General features: G+C 41.9%; 1 protein-coding gene across 6 annotated transcripts in view; it reads left to right on the plus strand.

Annotated features, from left to right (window-relative positions):
- Window positions 1–2,105: 2,105 nt before the first annotated feature.
- PARD3B (par-3 family cell polarity regulator beta) overlaps window positions 2,106–22,480 on the plus strand; it is a 926,479-nt gene continuing 906,104 nt past the window's right edge. For 2 of the 6 annotated variants that reach the window (XM_069983415.1, XM_069983416.1), the window contains exon 1: window positions 2,106–2,827. In XM_069983415.1, the coding sequence (XP_069839516.1) occupies window positions 2,708–2,827 (120 nt within the window). In that variant the 5' untranslated portion in view covers window positions 2,106–2,707. The remainder of the gene's footprint in view (window positions 2,828–22,480) is intronic. The other 4 variants (XM_069983417.1, XM_069983418.1, XM_069983419.1 and 1 more) reach the window with 3 other exon arrangements.

Raw genomic sequence — 22,480 nt, forward strand, 5'->3', positions numbered from 1 at the left:
TTAAGGGGTTAAATGAACAACATGGACAAAAGAAGTACAGCCAGTTTATCCTTATTTCCCTCACAATAACATACCTACCAACTTTTTGAACGCCCAAAGAGGGACACTTGTGGGTCAGTCTAGGAAAATTTTCAAGACATTTCAGTAACTGTCTGCAAGAACCCACTGATTCAAATAGGTGACACCAGTGCTCAATGGCTTAAAAAAAATTGCAGCATGGATCATGTCCCCAAAACGGATCCGTAACACTTACATGTGGCCATAGAAATCAATGAGTCTGCATGTGTGAAACGATGTGTGAAGTGGACCCCGACCGGCATCAGTCATGGAGATCGCTCCTCCGTGACAACGTCACGGGGGAGCGATCTCCCCACTAGAAACCAGGGAAGAGCTGCTCTGAAGTCTTCAGATGCAGTTGTCAACTTTGACAGCTGCATCTGAAGACTTAATTAGCAGGCACGGCGATCGGACTGTGCACGCTAATAGCCGCGGCCCCGGGCTACATGTGGCACCCGGGACTGCGGCAGTTCAGAGCGGGGTTGCCACGCGGCCCCCGCTTCATACGCCCCCAACCGCGCAAGGACATACAGTTACATCCTCGTGCGGGAAAGGGTTAAGAAACCAGACACTTTCTAGAGCAGTGCTTCTCAATTCCAGTCCTCAGGCCTCACCAACAGGTCATGTTTTGAGGATTTCCTTAGTATTTCACAGGTATTATCACAAGGGTTCTTTGTATGGGATATCCTCAAAACATGACCTGTTGGTGAGGCTTGAGGACTGGAATTGAGAAGCACTGTTCTAGAGCAACATCACAAGTTTATTAATGCAAATCTAATCTCTAGATTAAAAAGAGGGACATGTAAGGGGCAAAGAGGAACAGAGGGACATATGTCAAAAATAGGGACTTTCCCTCCAAAAGAGGGACACTTGGGGGGTATGCAATAAAAAGGGATGTTAAATTTGTGTAGCCCAAAATTTCACTAATGGAATGGAGTGTAAAATAATACAGCACAGAGCACACTGTATATTGTTATGATGTGATATAATACAATGCAGAGGACACTGTATATTGTGACAACATGTAAGGTAATCCAATGCACACTGTATATTGTGAGGATATGTGATGTAATATAATGCACGCTGTATATTGTGAGGACCTGTGATGTAATACAATGCAGAGGACACTGTATATTGTGATGATATGTGACGTAATACAATGCACTCTGTATATTGTGAGGACATGTGATGTAATACAATGCAGACTGTATATTGTGGGGACATGTGATGTAATACAATGCACTCTGTATATTGTGAGGACCTGTGATGTAATACAATGCATTCTGTATATTGTGAGGACCTGTGATGTAATACAATGCAGACTGTATATTGTGGGGACATGTGATGTAATACAATGCACTCTGTATATTGTGAGGACCTGTGATGTAATACAATGTACTCTGTATATTGTGAGGACATGTGATGTAATACAATGTAGACTGTTTATTGTGAGGACATGTGATGTAATACAATACAGACTGTATATTCTAAGGATATTTGATATATTACAATGTGTAGACTGTATATTGTGGGGACCTGTGATGTGATGTAATACAATGCAGAGGACACTATATACTGTGGGGACATGTGATGTAATACAATGCAGACTGTATACTGTGATGTAATACAATGCAGGCTGTATACTGTGATGTAATACAATACAATGCAATACAATACAATGCAATGGACTTTGTTTATTGTGATGACCTGATGTAATACAATTTAGTCTGTATATTGTGACAACATGTAAGGTAATACAATGCACACTGTATATTGTGAGGATATGTGATGTAATACAAATGCAGACTGTATACTGTGATGTAATACATTGCAGACTGTATACTAGTGGATGGTGCACTGTATACTATAGGAACATGTGAGGAGATGCAATGTATAGGACATGTGAGTGAGTAGAAGTTTTCCCTCCCTGGGACATGATGCAGTCCTCTCGTTTCCCTCCTTTTCCCATGCCCATGCTGTGCTGTGTGAGGGGGAGGGCTCCCAGGTCGGCTGCAGCTCACTCACTCTTTCACACAGACTATGGCCGTTTCCACCCTCCTCTCAGTATTTCAATAGGAGCCTCTCCTCCTTCCATAGTGACTCCAGTGCTGCGCTCCTCCCATGCTGCAGTGCCTGCCTGGGAATCCGGCCTGACCCTCACTTTCTGCCCGGGACATTTCAAAGCGCCTGAGCCCCGGAGCGTCCCGTGCAGCCCCCACCTGTTCCCCGCCTCAGCCCTGCTCCCTGCCTCAGCCCTGCACACAGCTGGGGATCCAGCTTATCCTGAGAGACCTGTCTGCTGTGGCTTCCTCATTCCTCCTCTCCCCTCCCTCCAGCCTCTCACTGGCCTTCCTTCCGCATTCAAGGGGCTTTCTATTGCTCCCTAGGGAGAGAGAGTGTTTAACACTTTGCTGGGATTATAGTGAAACTCCCTGAGCCTTGTAATTCCCAAGAAGTTTCCCTTGGAGAGGCCACCTTGTCACCTGTCCTCTTCCCTGCTAGGGATGATACAAGTGTGAGGCATGGAGTGTGCAGAGCTGGCTGTGTGCTAGCTTCCAGCACTGACACCTGTTTCGGGGTGAAAGACACTGACACTTTGTATCCTGCTGGAAGTGACAGAGTTTGCCTCAGGTGGCCATTGTGTGTAAATATGAAAGTCACAGTATGCTTTGGGAAGACTGGAATTGTTGTGCCTTGCAAGGATGGCAAGATCAGCGTGAGAGAATTAATCCAGCAGGCGGCACAGAGATACATCAAAGCCAAGGAAAAAGTAAGACTATTCTCTTGTTATTTACTGCCCCCTCACCTGTCCTGTAAGGTGTATCTCATGGTCCAGTACTAGTCTATAGGCCTCTGGCGATGAGAATCAGGCTCACCTGTGCAGAAATGGATGACGACCTGTGGGTAAAGTGCAGCAGGTACCTAAAGAAGTGTGTCAGCATGATGCCCTGTAATAACGGAAGGGGTATGCCGTATATTTACAGTGGGTACACCTGTCATAGTCTCTGGACAGACAAGCCAAAATTGACGGTGTGTGCCATCTTCTGTCTTATGGAATAAAGTGTACCGACTGATGGGTAAGGTGGCAATGATGGGTGATGGCACTATAGGGCACATTTATGCAAGTGTGAAGCACTGGTGTAGTGCGTACAAGATTTCCCAACACGGCACACACCTGTTAGAAAATATAATGTTATCTACAGGACAACATCAGGTTGAGACACAGTTAATTTATTGTTGCTATTTTATTTGTAGAAGTGGTGGTGGAGCCGCCTGTACAAAATATATTACAGCTCTGTACAACCTTCAGGGCAATGCGGCTGTACTGTACTTCTGTATGTTTGCAACCTGATACACAGACTGTCATCATACTAGTTGCAATTGGGACGTCTTTTAGGGATGAGGACAATAAAAAATGGTGTAATAAATGTGCAGAAATGGGAGAAATCTTTTACTCATTTTGGTCAAGCCAATTTTTTCAACCATTTCCCACCCATATGCCCTATCTGGTGTGGAGAGATGCAACTGGGTTGTCGGCTTCCAACATCCAATGAATGTCACACATAAGTAAAACGCCTGGATAACACTCTCCAGATTTTGGACAGTTGCAGCCTGATGACCTCGTGGTGTTTCTCCATCTTAGGGTATGTCCACACTACGGAATTCCGGCAGATCACCCGCTGTGGATTCCGCAGCTGGCTGCCGCAAGCATATCCGCTGCTGCCATAGGTTACATTCTATAGCAGTGCTTCTCAATTCCAGTCCTCAGGCCTCACCAACGGGTCATGTTTTGAGGCTATCTCATACAAAGATCACCAGTGATAATACCTGATGCACTGAGTATAATTATATCACCTGTTATATCCTAAGGAAATCCTCAAAACATGACCTGTTGGTGAGGCCTGAGCACTGGAATTGAGAAGCACTGTTCTATAGGACCAGCGGAGATTCCCGCGTCCGTGAGGGGATCGAGCTGCGGAACCTGCAGCGGCTGATCCGCAAGGATTCTGTAGTGTGGACGTATCCTTAGATAGGACCTGGAAACCCCTTTAAAGAGGTACGGTCACAAAAAAACCCGAAACCTTTTGATTGGTCAGGGTCTAAGTGTTTAGACTGTGACCAACTGTAAGAGAATAAGCCACTTGGCACGTTCCTCTCCTGGCATTGTTTTTACATGATGAGGCGTCCGCCTAATGCAAGTCTATGGGCCATGTCTTCTCACAAAAAAGTAAGGTTAGTTGACGAAACATGTCAGCTGTAGGCATGGATTTTAAATTGTTACTGAAATAGTACTATAGTTATAGCAATCAAAAGTTAGATGGATGGATGCTGGCAGATAGCAGAATAGCAAGTATGGGGGGAACCAGAGAGTGTATACCAAATTACTCAACTACACAAGGTAGTACTCGAAATACAAGTAACACTGGAAGGGAACTTGACCTTTACCCAGCTAATTTCCAGAACATCCAAACAAATTGTCCTATGTAGGATCACTTTACTAATATTTTAGGCCTTGAACTAACAGATGGTCTTGGCTGGGGCGCTTGGAGTAGCACTCTTATTTATAGATTTATGGAAGACTTTGCACTTTTTTTTCTGTTATGGGCACATTCCCGGTATTTGCATCCTACAGATGGATTGATGTGGGCATGCTATGGCTACAGTTTTGCGTCCATATTACGGAAAAGGTTTCGGCCTGACTGCAGGTCTGAGAGCTCTCAGTTCAGGTCATCAGAACTGTAGTCACGCAAACATGCAGCCAGGTTATGCCAATGGGAAACAGGCCTAACAGCCTATATCGCTGGTGGAAATGTAGTGCGAGTTCACACGTGACATCTTCTTTTCTTCTTTGTTCTAGACACTACAGAATTTTACCATGGGTGTCAAATGTTATACTGTATGAGCAAAACTCAATGAGATGCTAGTTCTAGCCTGTGCTTTGTGTTTGGTTCTTAAAAGTGACTCTGTTCCCACAATCTGCCCCCCCCCCCCCCAAACCACTTGTACCTTCAGATAGCTGTCGTGTGGTCCGTTTGGCAGGTGATGCAGTTATTGTCCTAAAAAACAACTTTTAAACTTACAGCCCCATGTTCTACAGGCGTTGCTTAGAATATCTGTGCCCTAACTTTGCACCACCCCACCGTCCCTCCCCACCCTCTTCATCATTAGGAATGCCACTGGAACATTTTCTCCATGCTGAACATTTGCACAGGTGTCTTAACGATCCAGCCCATCTGACGAATAGTAGGCAATCTGCCGAAGCATTCCTAATGATGAGGAGGGCGGGGAGGAGGGACAGAGAGGTTGTGCCAGCCCTAATGCATACACAAACTAAGCCACGCCTGTAGGGCACAGGGCTGCCAGTTTAAAAAATGTTTTTTAGGACAGTAACTGCATCACCTGCCAAACGGACCCCAGGACAGATCTTGGATTAAAAGCAGCTATCCGAAGGTACAAGTGGTTTGGGGGGGTCAGATTGTGGGTACAGAGTCGCTTTTAATGTTCACATTGCACCATCCATGAAATTTGTGCTGCACTTCTGTCACCAAACCTGTAGGTAGCGCTCAATGAAATGAATAGTGTCTATGTAAAGCATGGTCACAGCAACTCTTCATAGCAAGATCAATATGCAGCAGTGCCCTGCTCTGGCTATTAGTGGTCCTGACTAGAGATGAGTGAACCGGGTTCGAGTCCATCCGAACCCGAACTTTCGGCATTTGATTAGCTGGGGCTACTGAAGTTGGATAAAGCTCTAAGGTTGTCTGGAAAACAAGGATACAGCCAATGACTATATCCATGTTTTCCACATATCCTTAGGGCTTTATCTAACCTCAGCAGCCACCGCTAATCAAATGCCGAAAGTTCGGGTTCGGATGGACTCGAGCTTGCTAGAGGTTCGCTCATCTCTAGTCCTGACTTATGGACTTTACTCTTTTTACACAAATAAAACAATCCTATACGTTTCTCACTACGTCACCAAGTTTACCACAGCAAATCCAAAATGCAACCTGTAAATCTCACTATTATTAGACATTCTCCAACTTGGCGAGACATGAAATGAAGTTGACAGTACTTATGTTACTATTTAGGTCAGTGTAATGTACACATTATCGTGTAGTGAATCACTACAGCTAAATGTGACTTTGACAGCATGGTTAATAAGTGAGCCACTCCTAGACATCATTCACATATGACTTACTGGGTAGAGATGCTGTACCTCTTGTACTTCACTTATACTTTATGCAGTGGCATAGCTATAACATTTAGCATTCCTCAGTGGGTTCCTAGTTTTTTTGCACTTCCCAATTTATTTTTTTTTACTCTTTTTATGGTAGTTTTTTTGTGGTTAACAATGGGTAAAAGGCAACTGGAAGCAAGTGGCACTGTTTTTGGAAGAAAGCAGCAACGTTTTTTGAATGCTGGAAAACCCCCTTAAAGGGACACTAGTGATTACATGAGCAGAGGAATATTGTCCAGTTTCCTTAAAGGGGTTATCAGGCCAGGACCCTTTTCAGCAGAATGCTCAGGAACGAGTGAAAAAATAACATGAACTTACCTCCCTGGTTTCCGTCCAAACTGGTTGTGATCCCTGGCTCCCGACCCTCTGGCTGTGCTGACGTTTCTGGGTTCAGAGATGTGACAAAGCAGGCCGGCTCAGACATTCAGTGGATGTAGTGGTGTCTCGCCTCTGCCACTGAATGGATGAGCTGGCCTTCTACATTGTGTCCCTGAAACTAGAAAGGGGTGTCAGGGAGGCAGGTGTATGTTGTTTTTTTTTTTTTGTTTTTTTTACTCACCCCCCTCCACGAGCATGACGCAAAAAGGGATCCTTGCCAGACAACTACTTTAAAGAGACTTTGTCAGAAGGTTCAGAAGGTTTATGCTGCCCTATCTAAGGCTAGCCTAAGCAAGTGACAGAGAAGATGAATAGAAAAGCTGTATCACTTACATTGTTCTGTCCAGCTGATTCAGTGATATATTCCTAAATAGAGATGAGCAAATTTACAGTATGGACTAAGCGAAGCACTTTGTTTCTACCGGCATTCTTCTCATCATGCTGGGAAAAGATGGATCCCAGCCTGGGAAACTTCTCCCAGTTTCCCAGGACTGGATCCATCTTTTTTTCCAGCACCTGGGGAGGAGCAACACGGAGCGGAGCAGACTTCAAAGCTTGCCAGCCTAAAGAGTGTAATACAGATACTTTGTTCTTACTGTAAATTTACTCATCCCTATTCCTGAATAACAAGGACAATAACTAGTCCTCTTCATTATATGCATGCAGGGCCGCCAACAGGAATTTTGGGGCCCCATACAGCCAAATCTTGTAGGACCTCCTAACAAAAGGGCAAATAGCCCATTTATACATCAGACATTACGCTTTTATTAAAATGTAGCATTTATTAATACCCAATAAAAAAAATGCACTTAAAATTATGTGAGATATGGCAGAGTGGAGTCAGTGCCAGCCGCGGTCCCGGGCTACATGCTACACCTGGGATCACGGCAGTTCAGAGCAGGGTCGCCACACGGCCCCATTCTGAACGCCCTTACTGACAATAGGGCATAAATATACACCCTTTGTCGTTAAGGGGTTAAAGGAGAAGTCCAGCGAAAATTTTTATTAACGTATTGTATTGGCCTACAAAAGTTACACAAATCACCAATATACCCTTATTACGGGAAATGTTTATCAATGTTTTTTTTCCCTGCACTTACTACTGCATCAAGGCTTCACTTCCTGGATAAAATGGTGATGTCACGACCCAACTCCCAGAGCTGTGCGGGCTGTGGCTGCTGGAGAGGATGATGGCAGGGGGATGCTCAGTGTCCCTCCAGTGCCCTGTGTCCCTCAGTGCCCCCCTGCCATCATCCTCTCCAGCAGCCACAGCCCATACAGCTCTGGGAGTTGGGTCGTGACATCACCATATTATCCAGGAAGTGAAGCCTTGATGCAGTAGTAAGTGCAGGGAAAAAAAGCACATGATAAGCATTTCCCATAATAAGGGTATATTGGTGATTTGTGTAACTTTTGTAGGCCAATACAATACGTTAGTAAAAATTTTCGTTATTGCGAAAGACCTGAAAACGTTCACTCATTTCCATGGAACGATAATCGTTACTTATGATCGTATTTGCGATAGTTTTTTCTTCGCTATTTCTTTGCTATTGCGTTCGTATCTATTGCGAACGACGTCTTATTTAATGTAAACGATTTGTGAACGTTTTGCGAACGAGCAATGATAAAAATAGGTCCAGGTCTTATAAAGCGATCAACGATTATCGTTTAGATTAAAACGATTTAACCATAATCTGAACGATAATTGTCCGGTGGAATAGGGCTCTAATGCATACACAATCTAGGTTTTCTTTTTTAGCACAATAACTGCATCACCTGCCAAACGGACCGCAGGACAGATCTTGGATTAAAAGCAGCTATCAGAAGGTACAAGTGGTTTGGGGGGGGGGGGTCAGATTGTGGGTACAGATTTAAATATTTCTAGAATACCAGCCCTATCTTCTGGGTGCCTTCCTTAGTCAGGCCTCTTCACACTGACCTGTCTGGCACAGGTAACCTCGCCAGAATTACTACGCCCACCACTGGGCACACAAGCTCTCACCATGCCCTCTTATGTGGACCTTACCATCATCCTTTCCATCATCAACCAATCACAGCTCAGCTTTCATTTTACTTTTTATTTCATTTTTATTTTTGGGATGCATCAAAAGAGGCATAAATGCTAAAGATGAGAACATAGTTTTGCCTCTTTATAAATCACTGGTCAGACCACACATGGAATACTGTGTACAGTTTTGGGCACCGGTATATAAGAAGGACACAGCTGAATTGGAGCGGGTGAAGAGGAGTTAAACAAAGGTCATTAAGGGAATGGGTGGGTTACAGTACCAGTACAGGTTATCAAGCTTGGGGTTATTTACACTAGAAAAAAGACATCTTAGGGGCGATCTGATCACAATGTACAAATATATGAATGGACAGTACAGAGATCTTTGTAGTGATCTTTTTACTCCTAGGTCTGTAACCATGACAAGGGGGCATCCTCTACGTCTAGAGGAAAGAAGATTTCACCATCAGCATCAACGCGGGTTCTTTACTGTACGAGCGGTAAGACTGTGGAACTCTCTGCCACATGATGTTGTCATGGCTGATTCATTAAATAAGTTAAAGGGAGGTCTGGATGCTTTTCTTGATAAATATAATATTACAAGTTATGGGCATTAGATTTCCGGTGATACGTTGATTCAGGGATTATTATGATTGCCATTAAAGTGGGAAAGGAATTTTCTCCCTGTGATGGGGCGATTGTCATCTGCCTCGTGGGGGTTTTTGCCTTCCCCTGGATTAATACAGTAAGGTTTCCCTAGGTTGAACCTGATGGACTCTTGTCTTCTTTCAACCTTAAATACTGTGTTACTATGTAACTAGAGTTCATTATTATTTGAAAGCTGAGCTGTGATTGGTTGCTGTGGAAACCGGGCAATTCTGTTGTAAGACTGCTTGAGAAATCTCCCCCTCTCTAATATTCAGTCTGTATAGAGCAGCACAATTTGCAACTGGGGAGGCTGCAGACTACCCCATATTACTTTATGAGCCAGATTAGAGAGCTAAAAGTGATCTGAATGGCGGCCAAATATAAAAGGTTACTGGCTGCTGTTTCTTGGAGAGGACAGGTTTTTTTTTATCACAGATGTACATGGCCGCCATTACTAATGTCATCTGTGTCCTGTACACATCAGTCTTATAAATCTCAGCTAGTTACATGACCAGTCTCCCTATTCTATCCCTCTCCGCTGTCCTGTGTGGTATGTACCAGTAATACCAGTAGATGTTCTGGGATGTACAGGAGAGCTGTGCCATCCATCAGGCGTCTGTGACAAAAAAAAATGGACAGAAAATTGCCCCTCAGAAAACTTGCTAGGTCCATGGTGTTTTTGCAAAATGCAGAATTCTGTAGGTATGGTATATTTCAGGTTTACTATTTATAAGCCTGGGGGTGGGAGGTGCATGCTTAGTATGTTTTCCTGGCAAAAAAGACAGGATATATTATCAGTAGCGATGAGCAAATTTACAGTAAAAACGAAGCAAAGTTTCCGAGGACTAGATTCAGCTTTCCCCAGCACCCGTGGAGAAGCGGCAGCCAGTTAAAAGGCAGCAGGCTGATAAGAGGGTTTCAGAGATAAGTAAGCCCTTTCCTTTGGTATTACTGTAAATTCACTCATCTCTATTCACCAGTCTGATTGGTAGGGTGCTCAAACATCAGCTGTTCAGTCCCATCCACACTACACAGTGAATGGGATAGGAAGCAGTTTGTCCCTATTCTCTGTACCACAACACTCCTGGCTGCTATCGGTGGCATTTAAATGCAGTTAAAATTCCATTCATGGTGGTGTAGTGGTGGGAACATACCTAACATGTTAGTTGTATCATTGATGCTTGGCAGCAGTAAGGGGAGACTCAGCCCCTCTGCTGCCACCAGCATTTGTGTCAGAAACTACAGGGCTATAATCCCTGCAGTTCCCGATCACCTGCTGTGTTTTGGAACTGCTGGGCAGGGATATACAGAGCAGGGTTAGTTGCCCCTTGTACTTGATATTCTTATATACAGAAGATGGGGTTAGGAGGCTGCCTGACACAATCGCGGTGTCTGGCAGCACTTCAGTGAGCTATATTACCATTACCGCTCACTCTGCTTCTAGCACAGTGAGTGGTGATGGCAACTGCAGAGGCTGCTGGACACTGCAATCTTGTTGGGCCCCCCTCTTTGTACTGCATATAAGAATACACACTAAATAAGGAATAAACCCTGCTCTGTATAACGCTCAGCAGCTCTAGAACACAGCAGGTGATCGGGAACCGCAGGCATTATAGCCCTGTAGTTCCCGACACAAATTGAGGGTTCGTGTCATCCCATACTGCTGCCAGGCCCTGGAAGTATGTTTGTAAATTTAATAAAAAAATACTTTTTTTTTTTTTTTACATAAAATTTTATTACACAGTAATATAACTTTATTAAAACGGCATATTAGCAAAGAAAAAAGTTTTTTCTTTAGGTCTCCGGAGTACCCCTTTAATGTAACTGATTTGACAATGTAATAGTCACTGTTACTGTTGTGTATTTATAGACATTAATTGGATTGCTTCCAAGATGATTTTTTGCATTTGTTGAATTTACAAGATTTTACTGCAGTGATTTTCTGTTTGTCGAGGGAAGATTGAACGTTGAAAGGCAGGTACAAAGGTCACTATAGGAAAACAATGCAAATTCTAAGCATGGCATGCAATTAAGGGAATCCTTTACTTAGCAAGTCAGGACAATGCTAAGCCCTACATTATCATTGCAAATGAAGGTTCACTGAAAGAAGTCACCTCCAGGCACTGATGTTGGCCTGGCATGCCAAGCAGCATCTACAACACGATGCAGTGAACTAGAGTGTGAAGAGATGTTCAGCACATACAGTAATACCCACTAACATAACTAAAAGGTTCTCTTTCTTAAAGGGGTACTCGGGAGATTTTTTTTTTGTAATACATTGCTTTTACAAAGTAACATAATGTAATTACATAACTTCATTAAAATAAATGTATACTTTTTTTCTTTATATGCCAACTTACATTGAGCGGAAGCAGTAAGGGGTGAGCAGTTCCTGGTCTCCTGTACTAATCAAGCCTTTCCTCACAGTGCTATACAGAGCAGCCCTCCCTCCAAGGTACTATTTATTCTAATAAGACACGAACGTTGGTGGCAGTCAAGCCCAGCTGTTGGGGAAAGGGCACAGCGAGTGTGACTCAAAGCCTGTCCTTGAATGGATACCAATCACAGTGCGCCTGGTTTAAAGTTCTTCCTTTGCTCCTTTCTTTTCTTCACCTGTCAGGTGTTTTGGCTATAGTTTGAAAATATCTCTGACATACGCCTCTACTGTAGACCATGACATATACAGTGGTACATTATACAGTAACATGCATCATTTATAGTCTCCAACCCTTCCATAAACATATATTGCATGGTATATGTCTTTATGACTTGGTTGCTTGTATAGGGAAGCACGGACAGTTACATTATCCAATATTAGAGATAAGCAAAATTACTGTAGAAGTGAAGCTTTGTTATCTCGCTGATCAGGTTGTCAGTCGTCTGCCTTTGAACTCTGTGCCGTTCTGCTCCAAGTGCCTGGAAAAGCTGGATCTAGTCCTGAAAAACTAGTTTCGCCAGACTGAACTAACTTTTTCCAGGCACCCAGATTAGCACAGAGTTATAAAGCAGCTGACTGATAAGCAGATTGTTGCGCTAATGAAGGGCTTTGCTTTGTTAAGGCTGCGTTTACACTACGTATATTTCAGTCAGTATATTTCAGTCAGTATTGCAACCAAAACCAGGAGTGGATTAAAAACACAGAAAGGCTCTGTCCACACAATGTTGAAATTATTTCAATATAACAGCTGTTGTTCTAAAATAACAGCAAATATTTGCCATTAAATGGCGGCCATCCACTCAATTTCAACATTGTGTGAACAGATCCTTTCTGTGTTTTTAATCCACTCCTGGTTTTGGTTGCAATACTGACTGAAATATACTGACTGAAATATACGTAGTGTGAACGCAGCCTCATACTGTAAATTTGGTAATCTCTATCTATTATATAAAAAAGGTATATTATGTAGATGCCAAAAGGGTAGATGGTATATATTGAGGACCACATTGACCCAATCTTTCCACTTACAAGCAAGGTTAGTACTGGCAGTGTGTCCTTGGCTTTGCTCCTAGGGATTTAAACTATACTTGCCAGCTCTCCTGAAATGTATGGGAGACATTTAAAAAAGGGGTAATCATTTGGGAAAAACTGGCAAATATCCAAGGTGCCACACATACTTAGCTTTGGCTATTTTTGTGCTTCTCCAAGCTCCATACTGCTGCTGACAATGTCCTGACACCCAGCGATCTCAGGACAATATAATAGAAGTGTAATATAATCTGATTTTAGAGCAAATCACAGCTTAAAAGATCTATGGATGAAAGAGAGGTAGCAAATCACAGCTTGAAAGATCTATGGATGAAAGAGAGGTAGCACCGTGATGATGGTGGTGCAGCAAATGCCGCAGAAAAATGAATGGAGCAGAAGGAGAAACTGTAAGTGCAGGTCACTGTGCAAACAAGAGCTTCCTATGCTTTACACTGGTAGTGAAAGATAGACTTAGCTGTTCTCTATATTCATTATTTTCTTTTCAGTAATACATATATGTTTGAGTAGGAGAGCACGGCCCTCCAGTGTAATGGGCTTAGGTATTGCTGTTATATAGGGCGACATAAAATTTAGTGTTATCTATTCTTCATCCTTTCTATTGCATTTCACTGGAACTGTGGCTAGTATTTCTATGCCAGCCAACATCACTGTGTAGTAGGTATCTTGTGGCTCTAGTTTAGGGACAGTCTGTAGTGAGTTCTTCTGCGAGTCAGTGATGGTATGTCAGGGATTACTATTATTTTTTTTATAAAGCGCCTTAATTCCAGAGCAATATACAAGCGATGGGATGTAACAAATAGGAACATTACAAGACCAAAAACACATAACATGAAGGTAAATGGTAGACTGATACATGGGGAAAGAGGACCCTGCATGTAATGACTTACTCTTGCATGAATGAGACTTATGTAAGAACTGACAAATCTAACCGTTACCACTCATGCTTGCCTATCCCATCCCCGTGCTTCCCACTGACCCTGGGTGCCACTGAAGACTGTTACTACAAGTGTGTCCTATATCAATGAGGGCAAAATTAAGTGCAATGCTGTGTCCTTTTTCAAAAGTTGGCAAGTATAAGTATAATTCGGGCCAATCATTTGCTCACACCATTAGGAGAAGGAGGCTTGCATTGAGTTTATGGCATTTGTTATAAATTTGCATCCAGTTTGCTGTCAATTTCTAACCTCTAAATACCAATAGTATACTGGTTATATTCTGATGAATTATAATTATTAAAGGGCACTGCACTCTTCACTAGGGATAACAGAGCATGTCACTCAAGGTGGAGCTTTACTCGACACACAGTCCATGTCAAATATTTATCAATATGATTCCTACACTGAGAATCATTTGTTTGCAGTAACAGTATTGTCCCACTGTTATATAGGGTGCTCTCTGGTCTCTAATGCCATCTTTTTTAGATGGTCTGACAGTGTGATGGTCAGCGTTGCTTTTCCTGTCATGTATTTAGAGACGTTAATTGGATTGCTTCCAAGATGCTTTTTCACGTTTGTCAAAGTTACAAGACTTCACTGCAATGGTTTGTGTCTGTGTAAATAGAAGATTGAAAGTTGAAAGACAGGTGCAAAGGTCACTGTAGCAGAGCAATGCAAATTATAAGCATGGTGTGTGATTAGGGGAATCACTTATTTTCAAGATTGTTAGGAAAATGGCAAAAAAACGCACAGTAAGGCTATGTTCACACTATGAACTGAAGAAAATGTCGGTCCGGCACTCCAAAAATAGGTTAAAAAGTTATATGCTTTATTAAATCATTTTAAAAAACAGCAGAGCAACCAGTGCTGTGTGGCCTGATAGACTGACGCGTTTCGCGCATGCGCGCTTAGTCATAATCTAGTAAATGATGTGCAAGTGTGAGTTTAAAATCAAGTTGAGGCCAATAGAAGTGTTCCCAATGCAGACATGTGCAGGTGGGATAAGTGCATGCAATTAGCGTTCCGACTATGTGTTTGCACTACTCGGGAGATCTAGCGGTTAATACACATTGCAATTTATTAAGCATAAAATGTACTCTGCGTGTAGTATCGCGATCTCCAACATGTGGAGGATAAGAAATAGACACAGCAATATGTGAAGGCATATATGTTATTTATAATATTTGCCGGCATGATCTGAGATGAGCTGAATGCCGTATATGCTAAGATTCAAGTAACGCATGTTGTGAATACTGTTGTATGCTCATCAAGCTGTGTGAAGCGTGGAATGTATACATGCAAGTATGTATAATGATGTTATGATTTCATCTATGCTACCCGTAAGTATATATGTTGCCAACCCAAATGGTTGATGACTATGGTAACATATGGATGTTTAAGTGTACAATTATTGTGGGGAACGAGAAGTTGAACAAATAGGTAAGTATATGGACAAAGTGGTTAGCATTTATGATATATAGTGCAGAGGTACACGGGTACATGAATATGTAAGAAAAAATATATAAGAAAAAATATGTATGTAAACTGCTCCAACATGAATCTTGACCCATTAACATAATTAGAAAGTGTGTATAATAAGTTTACGAAAAATAATCCATACTTAATCAATGTAAAACTGGGTCATAAGTAATATCTGCAAACTGATGTGCACGAACTGTAGATCAATTAATGTAGTGATAGAGGAGGTCATTTTTGTAATTAAGTCCATGTGGAATTCTTGTATCCAGCTTGAAAATGTACTCTGCTTCTTTATTGAAGAGTTGTTTCAATCTGTTACCTCCTCTTATGGATGCATTTATGAGTTTGATGCCATAGAAAAACAAATGGGAAATGTCCCTGTCATGTACATCTATGAAGTGCTTCGCCGCACCCGAACAACTGGAGTTGGTGTTTTTCCTTATGTCTGTGATATGTTCACTAATTCTTCTCTTCAGTTTTCGTGATGTGCAGCCGACATATTTTAGATCACACATTTCACATTCTATTATATAAACAATGTGATCTGTTTCACAGTTAATGAAATCTGTAATACTGTACTTTTTCGTATGATTGCTGTTAGTGTATTCTTTAGTATTTCTACAGTACTTGCACATGTTGCACCGTGGTCTATTACATTTGAAATTGCCTTTTGATTTGTCTCCTTTCATTGTAGTAGGTTTTAATATAGGTAAGGTGCTGGGGGATAAATCGTCCCGTAAGATGCGTCCTCTGCGTGCCACGCAACGTACTCCTCCATCTATTATTTCGCTTAGAACTGGATCTTGTCTCAGTATGTTTATATTACGCTGTATTATTTTAGTGATTTCTTTGTATTCCATGGAGAAGCGTGTTGAAAAAGTTATCGGTGTTTGTAATGTATCTTCCTTCTTTCGTTCTTTTTTTCTCAATAACTCCTCTCTATTCTTAGTCTGTACAATTTTTTCAGCTCTTTCTAGGTAGTGTTTTTTGTATCCTCTTTCTTCCATTCTTGCACAAGCCTCCTTAGATTGTTTGTGGTACATGTCGGGTTTGAAACAAGCTCTTCTTATTCGGGTGAGTTCACCCACTGGTATTGCCCTGACCGTATGCAGAGGATGGTTACTCTGGGCATGCAATATCGTGTTGCCCGCTGTGGGCTTACGGTAGAGGGATGTATGGACTATATTCGTATCTTCGTCTACTTCCAAGTGAATATCCAAAAAGGAGATACATGTTGGATGTGTAGTATGGGTAAATCTGAGGTTGTTATCGTTTTTGTTGCAATATTCCAGAAAGTTCATCATGGTGGAATCTCCCCCCTGCCATACGATGAGTACGTCATCAATAAAGCGGCCGTACCACCGTATGGCAGAGGAGAAAGGATTTGTACAGGAGAATATGTATTTCTCTTCCCACCATGCAACGAATAGCCCAGCTAAAGTGGGGGAGAATTTAGCCCCCATGGGGGCGCCCCTAATTTGTAGAAAAAATTCATTATTAAATGAAAAATAATTATGTTTCAAAAGGAAAGATGTTACCTCCAAAATGTATTCTCTCAATTCACAGCTATAATTGCTGTATCTATATAAGTGGTAAGCTAGAGCTTCTAAGGCTTGATTGTGGGGAATGGATGAATATAATGCCATTATGTCACAGCTGAGCCACTTGTTATTGCTGGACCATCCAAACCCTTCAAAAGCTCTCAAAACTGTACCACTATCTTGGAGATAGCCAGGTACCCGCTGGACTAAGGGTTGCAATAAATTGTCCACCCATTCACATAATTTCTCTCCCAAGGAGCCTACCCCTGAGATAATGGGGCGAAGGGGGGGAGGAAAGATCTCCTTGTGCACCTTGGGGAGTCCATAGAAGGTAGCGACCCTGGGGTACTCCGGGACGAGGCCTGCCACGTCTCTGTCGCGGAGTATGCCCAGGGCCACACCCTCTTCCACCACTGTGCACAAGGAGGTCTGCTAGGGAACGTGAAGCCATACGAGACTTAAAAAATGATAACCAACTCATTATCAAAATGGCTGATAAGGGGGGGAAAATAGTGATTTTGGATAGGGATCTGTATATTAAGTTGGCATATGACATACTACATGATGGTGACACCTATCGTAAACTCACAAGTGATCCCACCCAACCATTCAAGACCTGCACATGTCTGCATTGGGAACACTTCTATTGGCCTCAACTTGATTTTAAACTTACACTTGCACATCATTTACTAGATTATGACTAAGCGAGCATGCGCGAAACGCGTCTATCTATCAGGCCACACAGCACTGGTCGCTCTGCTGTTTTTTAAAATGATTTAATAAAGCATAAAACTTTTTAACTTATTTTTGGAGTGCCGGACCGACATTTTCTTCAGTTCAACTTGTTTGCCAACGGCCACCGCCCGGAACCGTGCACCCTCTTGAATGCATTGAAATCCTGCCAACATAATATAGAGGTGAGCTGACTTCCATTTTGACTTTCATTGTTTATGTTCACACTATGTATCTGTACGGCTGTATTGCAGGCTGTAAATCATCGGCCGTATTTTTCTGGTTCATGCGTACGCTGGAAAATAAATAATAAAAAAAAACGCATAGGGTCCCTCCTATTTTTATAACCAGCCGGGTTAAAAACCAAGCGACAGCAGCCTGGTAACACCAGGGTGGGAAGAGCCATTGGTTTAGGCCCTCCCCAGACTAAATCTTACCAGCCTGCTGCCGCCCCAGTCCAGGAGCGCCAATTTTGACGCCTCGGGACCACTGGCACCTGGCTCTTCCCAGTACCCCTGGTGGCATTGGGTACTGGGGTAATAATGGGGGGTTAGTGTTAGCCATTTTATACCGGCTAACACTAGGCCCCGACTTAGTAATGGATTCCGTCTATTAGACGGCTTCCACTACTAAGTCTATAAAGTAAAGAAATAAAGACAAGACACAAGTGAAAATTTTTTTTTTTTAAATAAAAACACCCCCACACCCCTCATTGACCATTTTATAAAAAAAAACACCAAACAACCGCTGGTCATCGACGTAGTCCACTGAATCCGACGTAATCCACAGGATACCAATATCTGAAAAACAAAAAGGGAGAAACACACAAAAAACGCACAAACAGGAGCACAACACCCATCATTGTGAGCGGTGTTGTGCACCTTACAGTATGCAGCATCTTTACAGATCGCTGCTTACAGTCTGGCCCCCAAGGGGTTAAGGGAAGGATGTATTGCATCCCCCTTAACCCCTTGGGGGCTAGACTTATGTCAGACTGCACCCATCCCAGCAAGGAAGGGGTTAAGTGACCCCCCTTCCTTACTGGGATGGGTGCAGTGCTGGGGAGGGGGTGGGGAGAGCTTTATACTCACCCCGATGTGCCCTCTTCGCTGGTCCGAAGCACAATGAAGTGACTGTACTGCGGACCGGCTCTTTATATGTGCGCTCAGCCGATCAGCCAAACAGCTGAGCGCACATATAATTCAAAATGTTTCTTCTAATAATGCTATTGTGATAACATAATTAGAAGAAACATTTGATGTTTTAATTAAAGTAAAGTGTTGATTAGTACAGAATGCTCTATTTACCGGGAATATGAATTAACGGCTTAATGGAGCTTCCTGTACTAATTAATATTTAATTAATAAAACACATTTTTTTGTAATTAAATCAGTTTCGTTGTTCAATAATTTAATTCAAGCGAATCTATCATTGTGCAATTAAATATACTGTCAAAAATAAATATATATATATATATATATATATATATAAATATACATTTATTTATATATATATATATATATATATATTTATTTATATTTATTTTAACAGTATATTTAATTGCACAATGATGGATTCGTTTAAATTTAATTATTGAACAACGAAAGGGACTTTATTACAACGAAAATGTTTTATTAATTAAATATATTAACCATGAGAGGCATCGGCATTACTGCAGAGGATCGCAAACCCCAGTAATAGCGATTCATGTAAACTGTTTCCCTGCTTTCCCAGATGCATTCCAGAGGTGTTTGCATCACTTTCTAAAGATTTTATTTGTTATTTTTAGTTGAACCAGATTTCCAAGTAAATGACCGTATGTTTTCAGCCGCATGTCTATTTTTTCCCACCACTGTAGTTTCAGCCGCACATTTCCAGCCGCGTAAAAAATACAGCCGCACAGATACATAGTGTGAACATAGCCTAATGATGTACAGGGTGGGCTGTTGTTAGGACTGGGCGATTATGGCCTAAATCAGCATCACCATTAACTGAACATATAACCTTGATTTTTACTGCACCCTTGTATAAACCACACCCCTTTTGCAAGCCACACCCATTTGGACATGCCAAACTTCAGAATTTTTGTTTATTGTTTTCTTGGTTAATTGCACTAAAGGTGATGCTTTAAATGAATGATTCTTATAATAGACTGCATATATCTCTCTTTTACAAAAAACAGACATTCAGTTATAAAAAAAATGATGGTGTCTTGTAATAAAAAAAATATATAGCGCCAACAATTTTCACAGCACTTTAATATTCTGGGGATATATACATAGAATATTAGGCATTATACATAAGATGCACATCGCATCCAGATTCCTCTCCTGCCCAGCACTGATCTCACTGAGAGAAGACAATTCACCCAGCAGTCAGGCACAGTGCTGAATCAGCACTGTGCCCAGACCTTAGGTCCTGGAAGTAGACTAGGCAGCACAGGCGACAGGTCCTGATAACAGTACCTCCACTGAACTGTGGTGAATGTTCTTTGCTGTGTGATCAACTTCCACGACCTGCCAAGCTGCCTGTGCATGTAAAAAACTAACCAAATAAACCTACCTGCAGAAGATCAGGTTGATTAAATGAGGCCATATTTGGTTTCAGTTCTTTCACGATTAATCGCCCAGCCCTATAGACACATATATAGTTTATGAACTGCTTGTTACCACAGCAACTATATTAAAGTCAAGTCTTAGCTTTGACCAGGGAATCCAAAACCATAACTCCATAACCATAAAATTTCTTTTTTTTTTCTTTTTTTTTTTTTTTTAGCCTTTCAAATGCACACTCTATTTTGTGTTTTTTAACCCCTAGACGACCCTGGACGTAGGGTTACGTCATGGAAGTCTGTCCCCAGACGACCCTGGACGTAACCTTACGTCATGGGTGTTATTCCCGCTATGAAGCGCGCTCCGGAGCGGAGCGCGCTTCATAGCAGGTGGGGGCCGGCTGCAGTGAGCAGCCGGGACCTCACCGGTAATGACACGCTGCAGCGATCGCGCTGCCGCGTGTCATTAACCCCTTAAACGCCGCGATCACGGCACGACTGCGGCGTTTAAGTGTAAGTGACAGGGGGAGTCCCCTGTCACTTACCGATCGGGACCCCCGCAGTGTGACTACGGGGGTCCCGATCGTTGAAACGGACTGCCGGAGGTCTCTTACCTGCCTCCGTGCGGTCCGATCGGCGATCTGCTACACTGAGCCTGCACAGGCAGGCTCAATGAGCAGATCGCCGATAACACTGATCAATGCTATGCCTATGGCATAGCATTCATCAGTGTAGAAATCAAAGTACTGTATGTAAAAGTCCCCCAAAGGGACTTTAAAGGTGTAAAAAAAAAAAAGTTCAAAACACTAACACACTACCCCGAAACCCCTCCCCCAATAAAAGTCTAAATCACCCCCCTTTCCCATTATATAAATAAAACATATAAAAATGAATAAATAGATAAACATATAATATACCATAGCGTGCGTAATTGTCCGATCTATTAAAATATAACAAGCGTCATTGCGACCGGTAAACGGCGTACACGAAAAGAGGGGAAAAAGTGCACAGATTACCGATTTTATGTTACATTATATATTAAAAAAAATCAATAAAAAGTGATCAAAACGTCCGATCTTCACAAATATGGTATTAATAAAAACTAGAGATCATGGCGGAAAAAATGACACCCCATACAGCCCCATAGGTGAAAAAATAAAACCGTTATAAGCGTCACAATAGGCCCATTTTATTAATATTTAATTGCCAAAAAAAAGGATTTCATAAAAAAAAATATATATAACATTAGAGAATCTGTGTAACCTGCATATGGTTGTGTTCGGACTGACCTATAGAATAATAGTGTCATGTCGCTGTTACCATATAGTGCATTACGTAGACACAGGAACCCCCCAAACGTTACCATATTGCATTCTTATTTACGATTTCACCTATTTATATCTTCATAAATAATATATTTGGAATTCCATCATACATGTTATGGTAAAATGAATGACGCCATTACAAAGTACAACTATTCCTGTAAAAAACAAGCACTTACATGGCTTGTAGATAGAAAACTGAGAGTGCTAGAGCTCTTAGAAGGGGAGGAGGGAAAAACGAAAGCACTAAGATCAAAATTTGCGCGGTCCACTGGGTCATTTTGGGCCTGGTCCTCAAAGGGTTAATATTGTCCTGGTACATAACCTATTTATGATTTAACTTTAGTTTAGACACATGACCAAACAATTTCCTTCGCCTTTTTCAATCTGCTCCACATGAAAAACATCCTAATAGTATGTGTGCAACTAGCCCAAGAATTGTGGGTTTATCCCCCAATTGGAGGTCCTCCTCCTCTACTTGGACTTCCACATCCTCTTTCAAAATTATCACTTCATTAAATTTTTTTTCCTTTTCTTTTGATATTGTTGTTTTTCTTCCTTTTTCAGCCCTCTAACCCTTCCTACACCCAATTTACAGACATTTTAGGCCCATAACTTTAAAAATGGTTTTGGTCTATGTCTTCTAACTGAAGTATGACAGGGTCCTCAATACCTATGCACCAGTCTTCCATTCACTTTGTTCATGTAACATGTTTTGATTTTGTAATGTTCTGTTTGTCACCCCCTACCACTTGAATAGTGCTCTGAAATCAATGATAATAATTTTACCTAAAAAAAAAAAAAAGACTACACACCCTTTTGAATCCACGTGCAAATTGAGCATGTCAGTGGTATACCTCCCAGCAGGACAAATCTCCCAGTGGCAGCACATTTCTCCATACAGTTGAAGAGCTGTGGGTTACTGTCTTAAAGGAACATTAGAGTATTTTTCTACCGTGTTAGCCATATAAATCAGTAGAATAGAGAAGAGATCAGACGATACCTTTTGGAGGCTAACTGAGTATATTTGATTGTAAGCTTTGAGAGTCTAGCCCCCTTCATCAGACATGATGTTATACAAGAAGGGAAAGGGAATATAAACTT

Source organism: Dendropsophus ebraccatus, chromosome 9, assembly GCF_027789765.1.
Source record: "Dendropsophus ebraccatus isolate aDenEbr1 chromosome 9, aDenEbr1.pat, whole genome shotgun sequence".
In the NCBI taxonomy this organism is placed as follows: domain Eukaryota; kingdom Metazoa; phylum Chordata; class Amphibia; order Anura; family Hylidae; genus Dendropsophus; species Dendropsophus ebraccatus.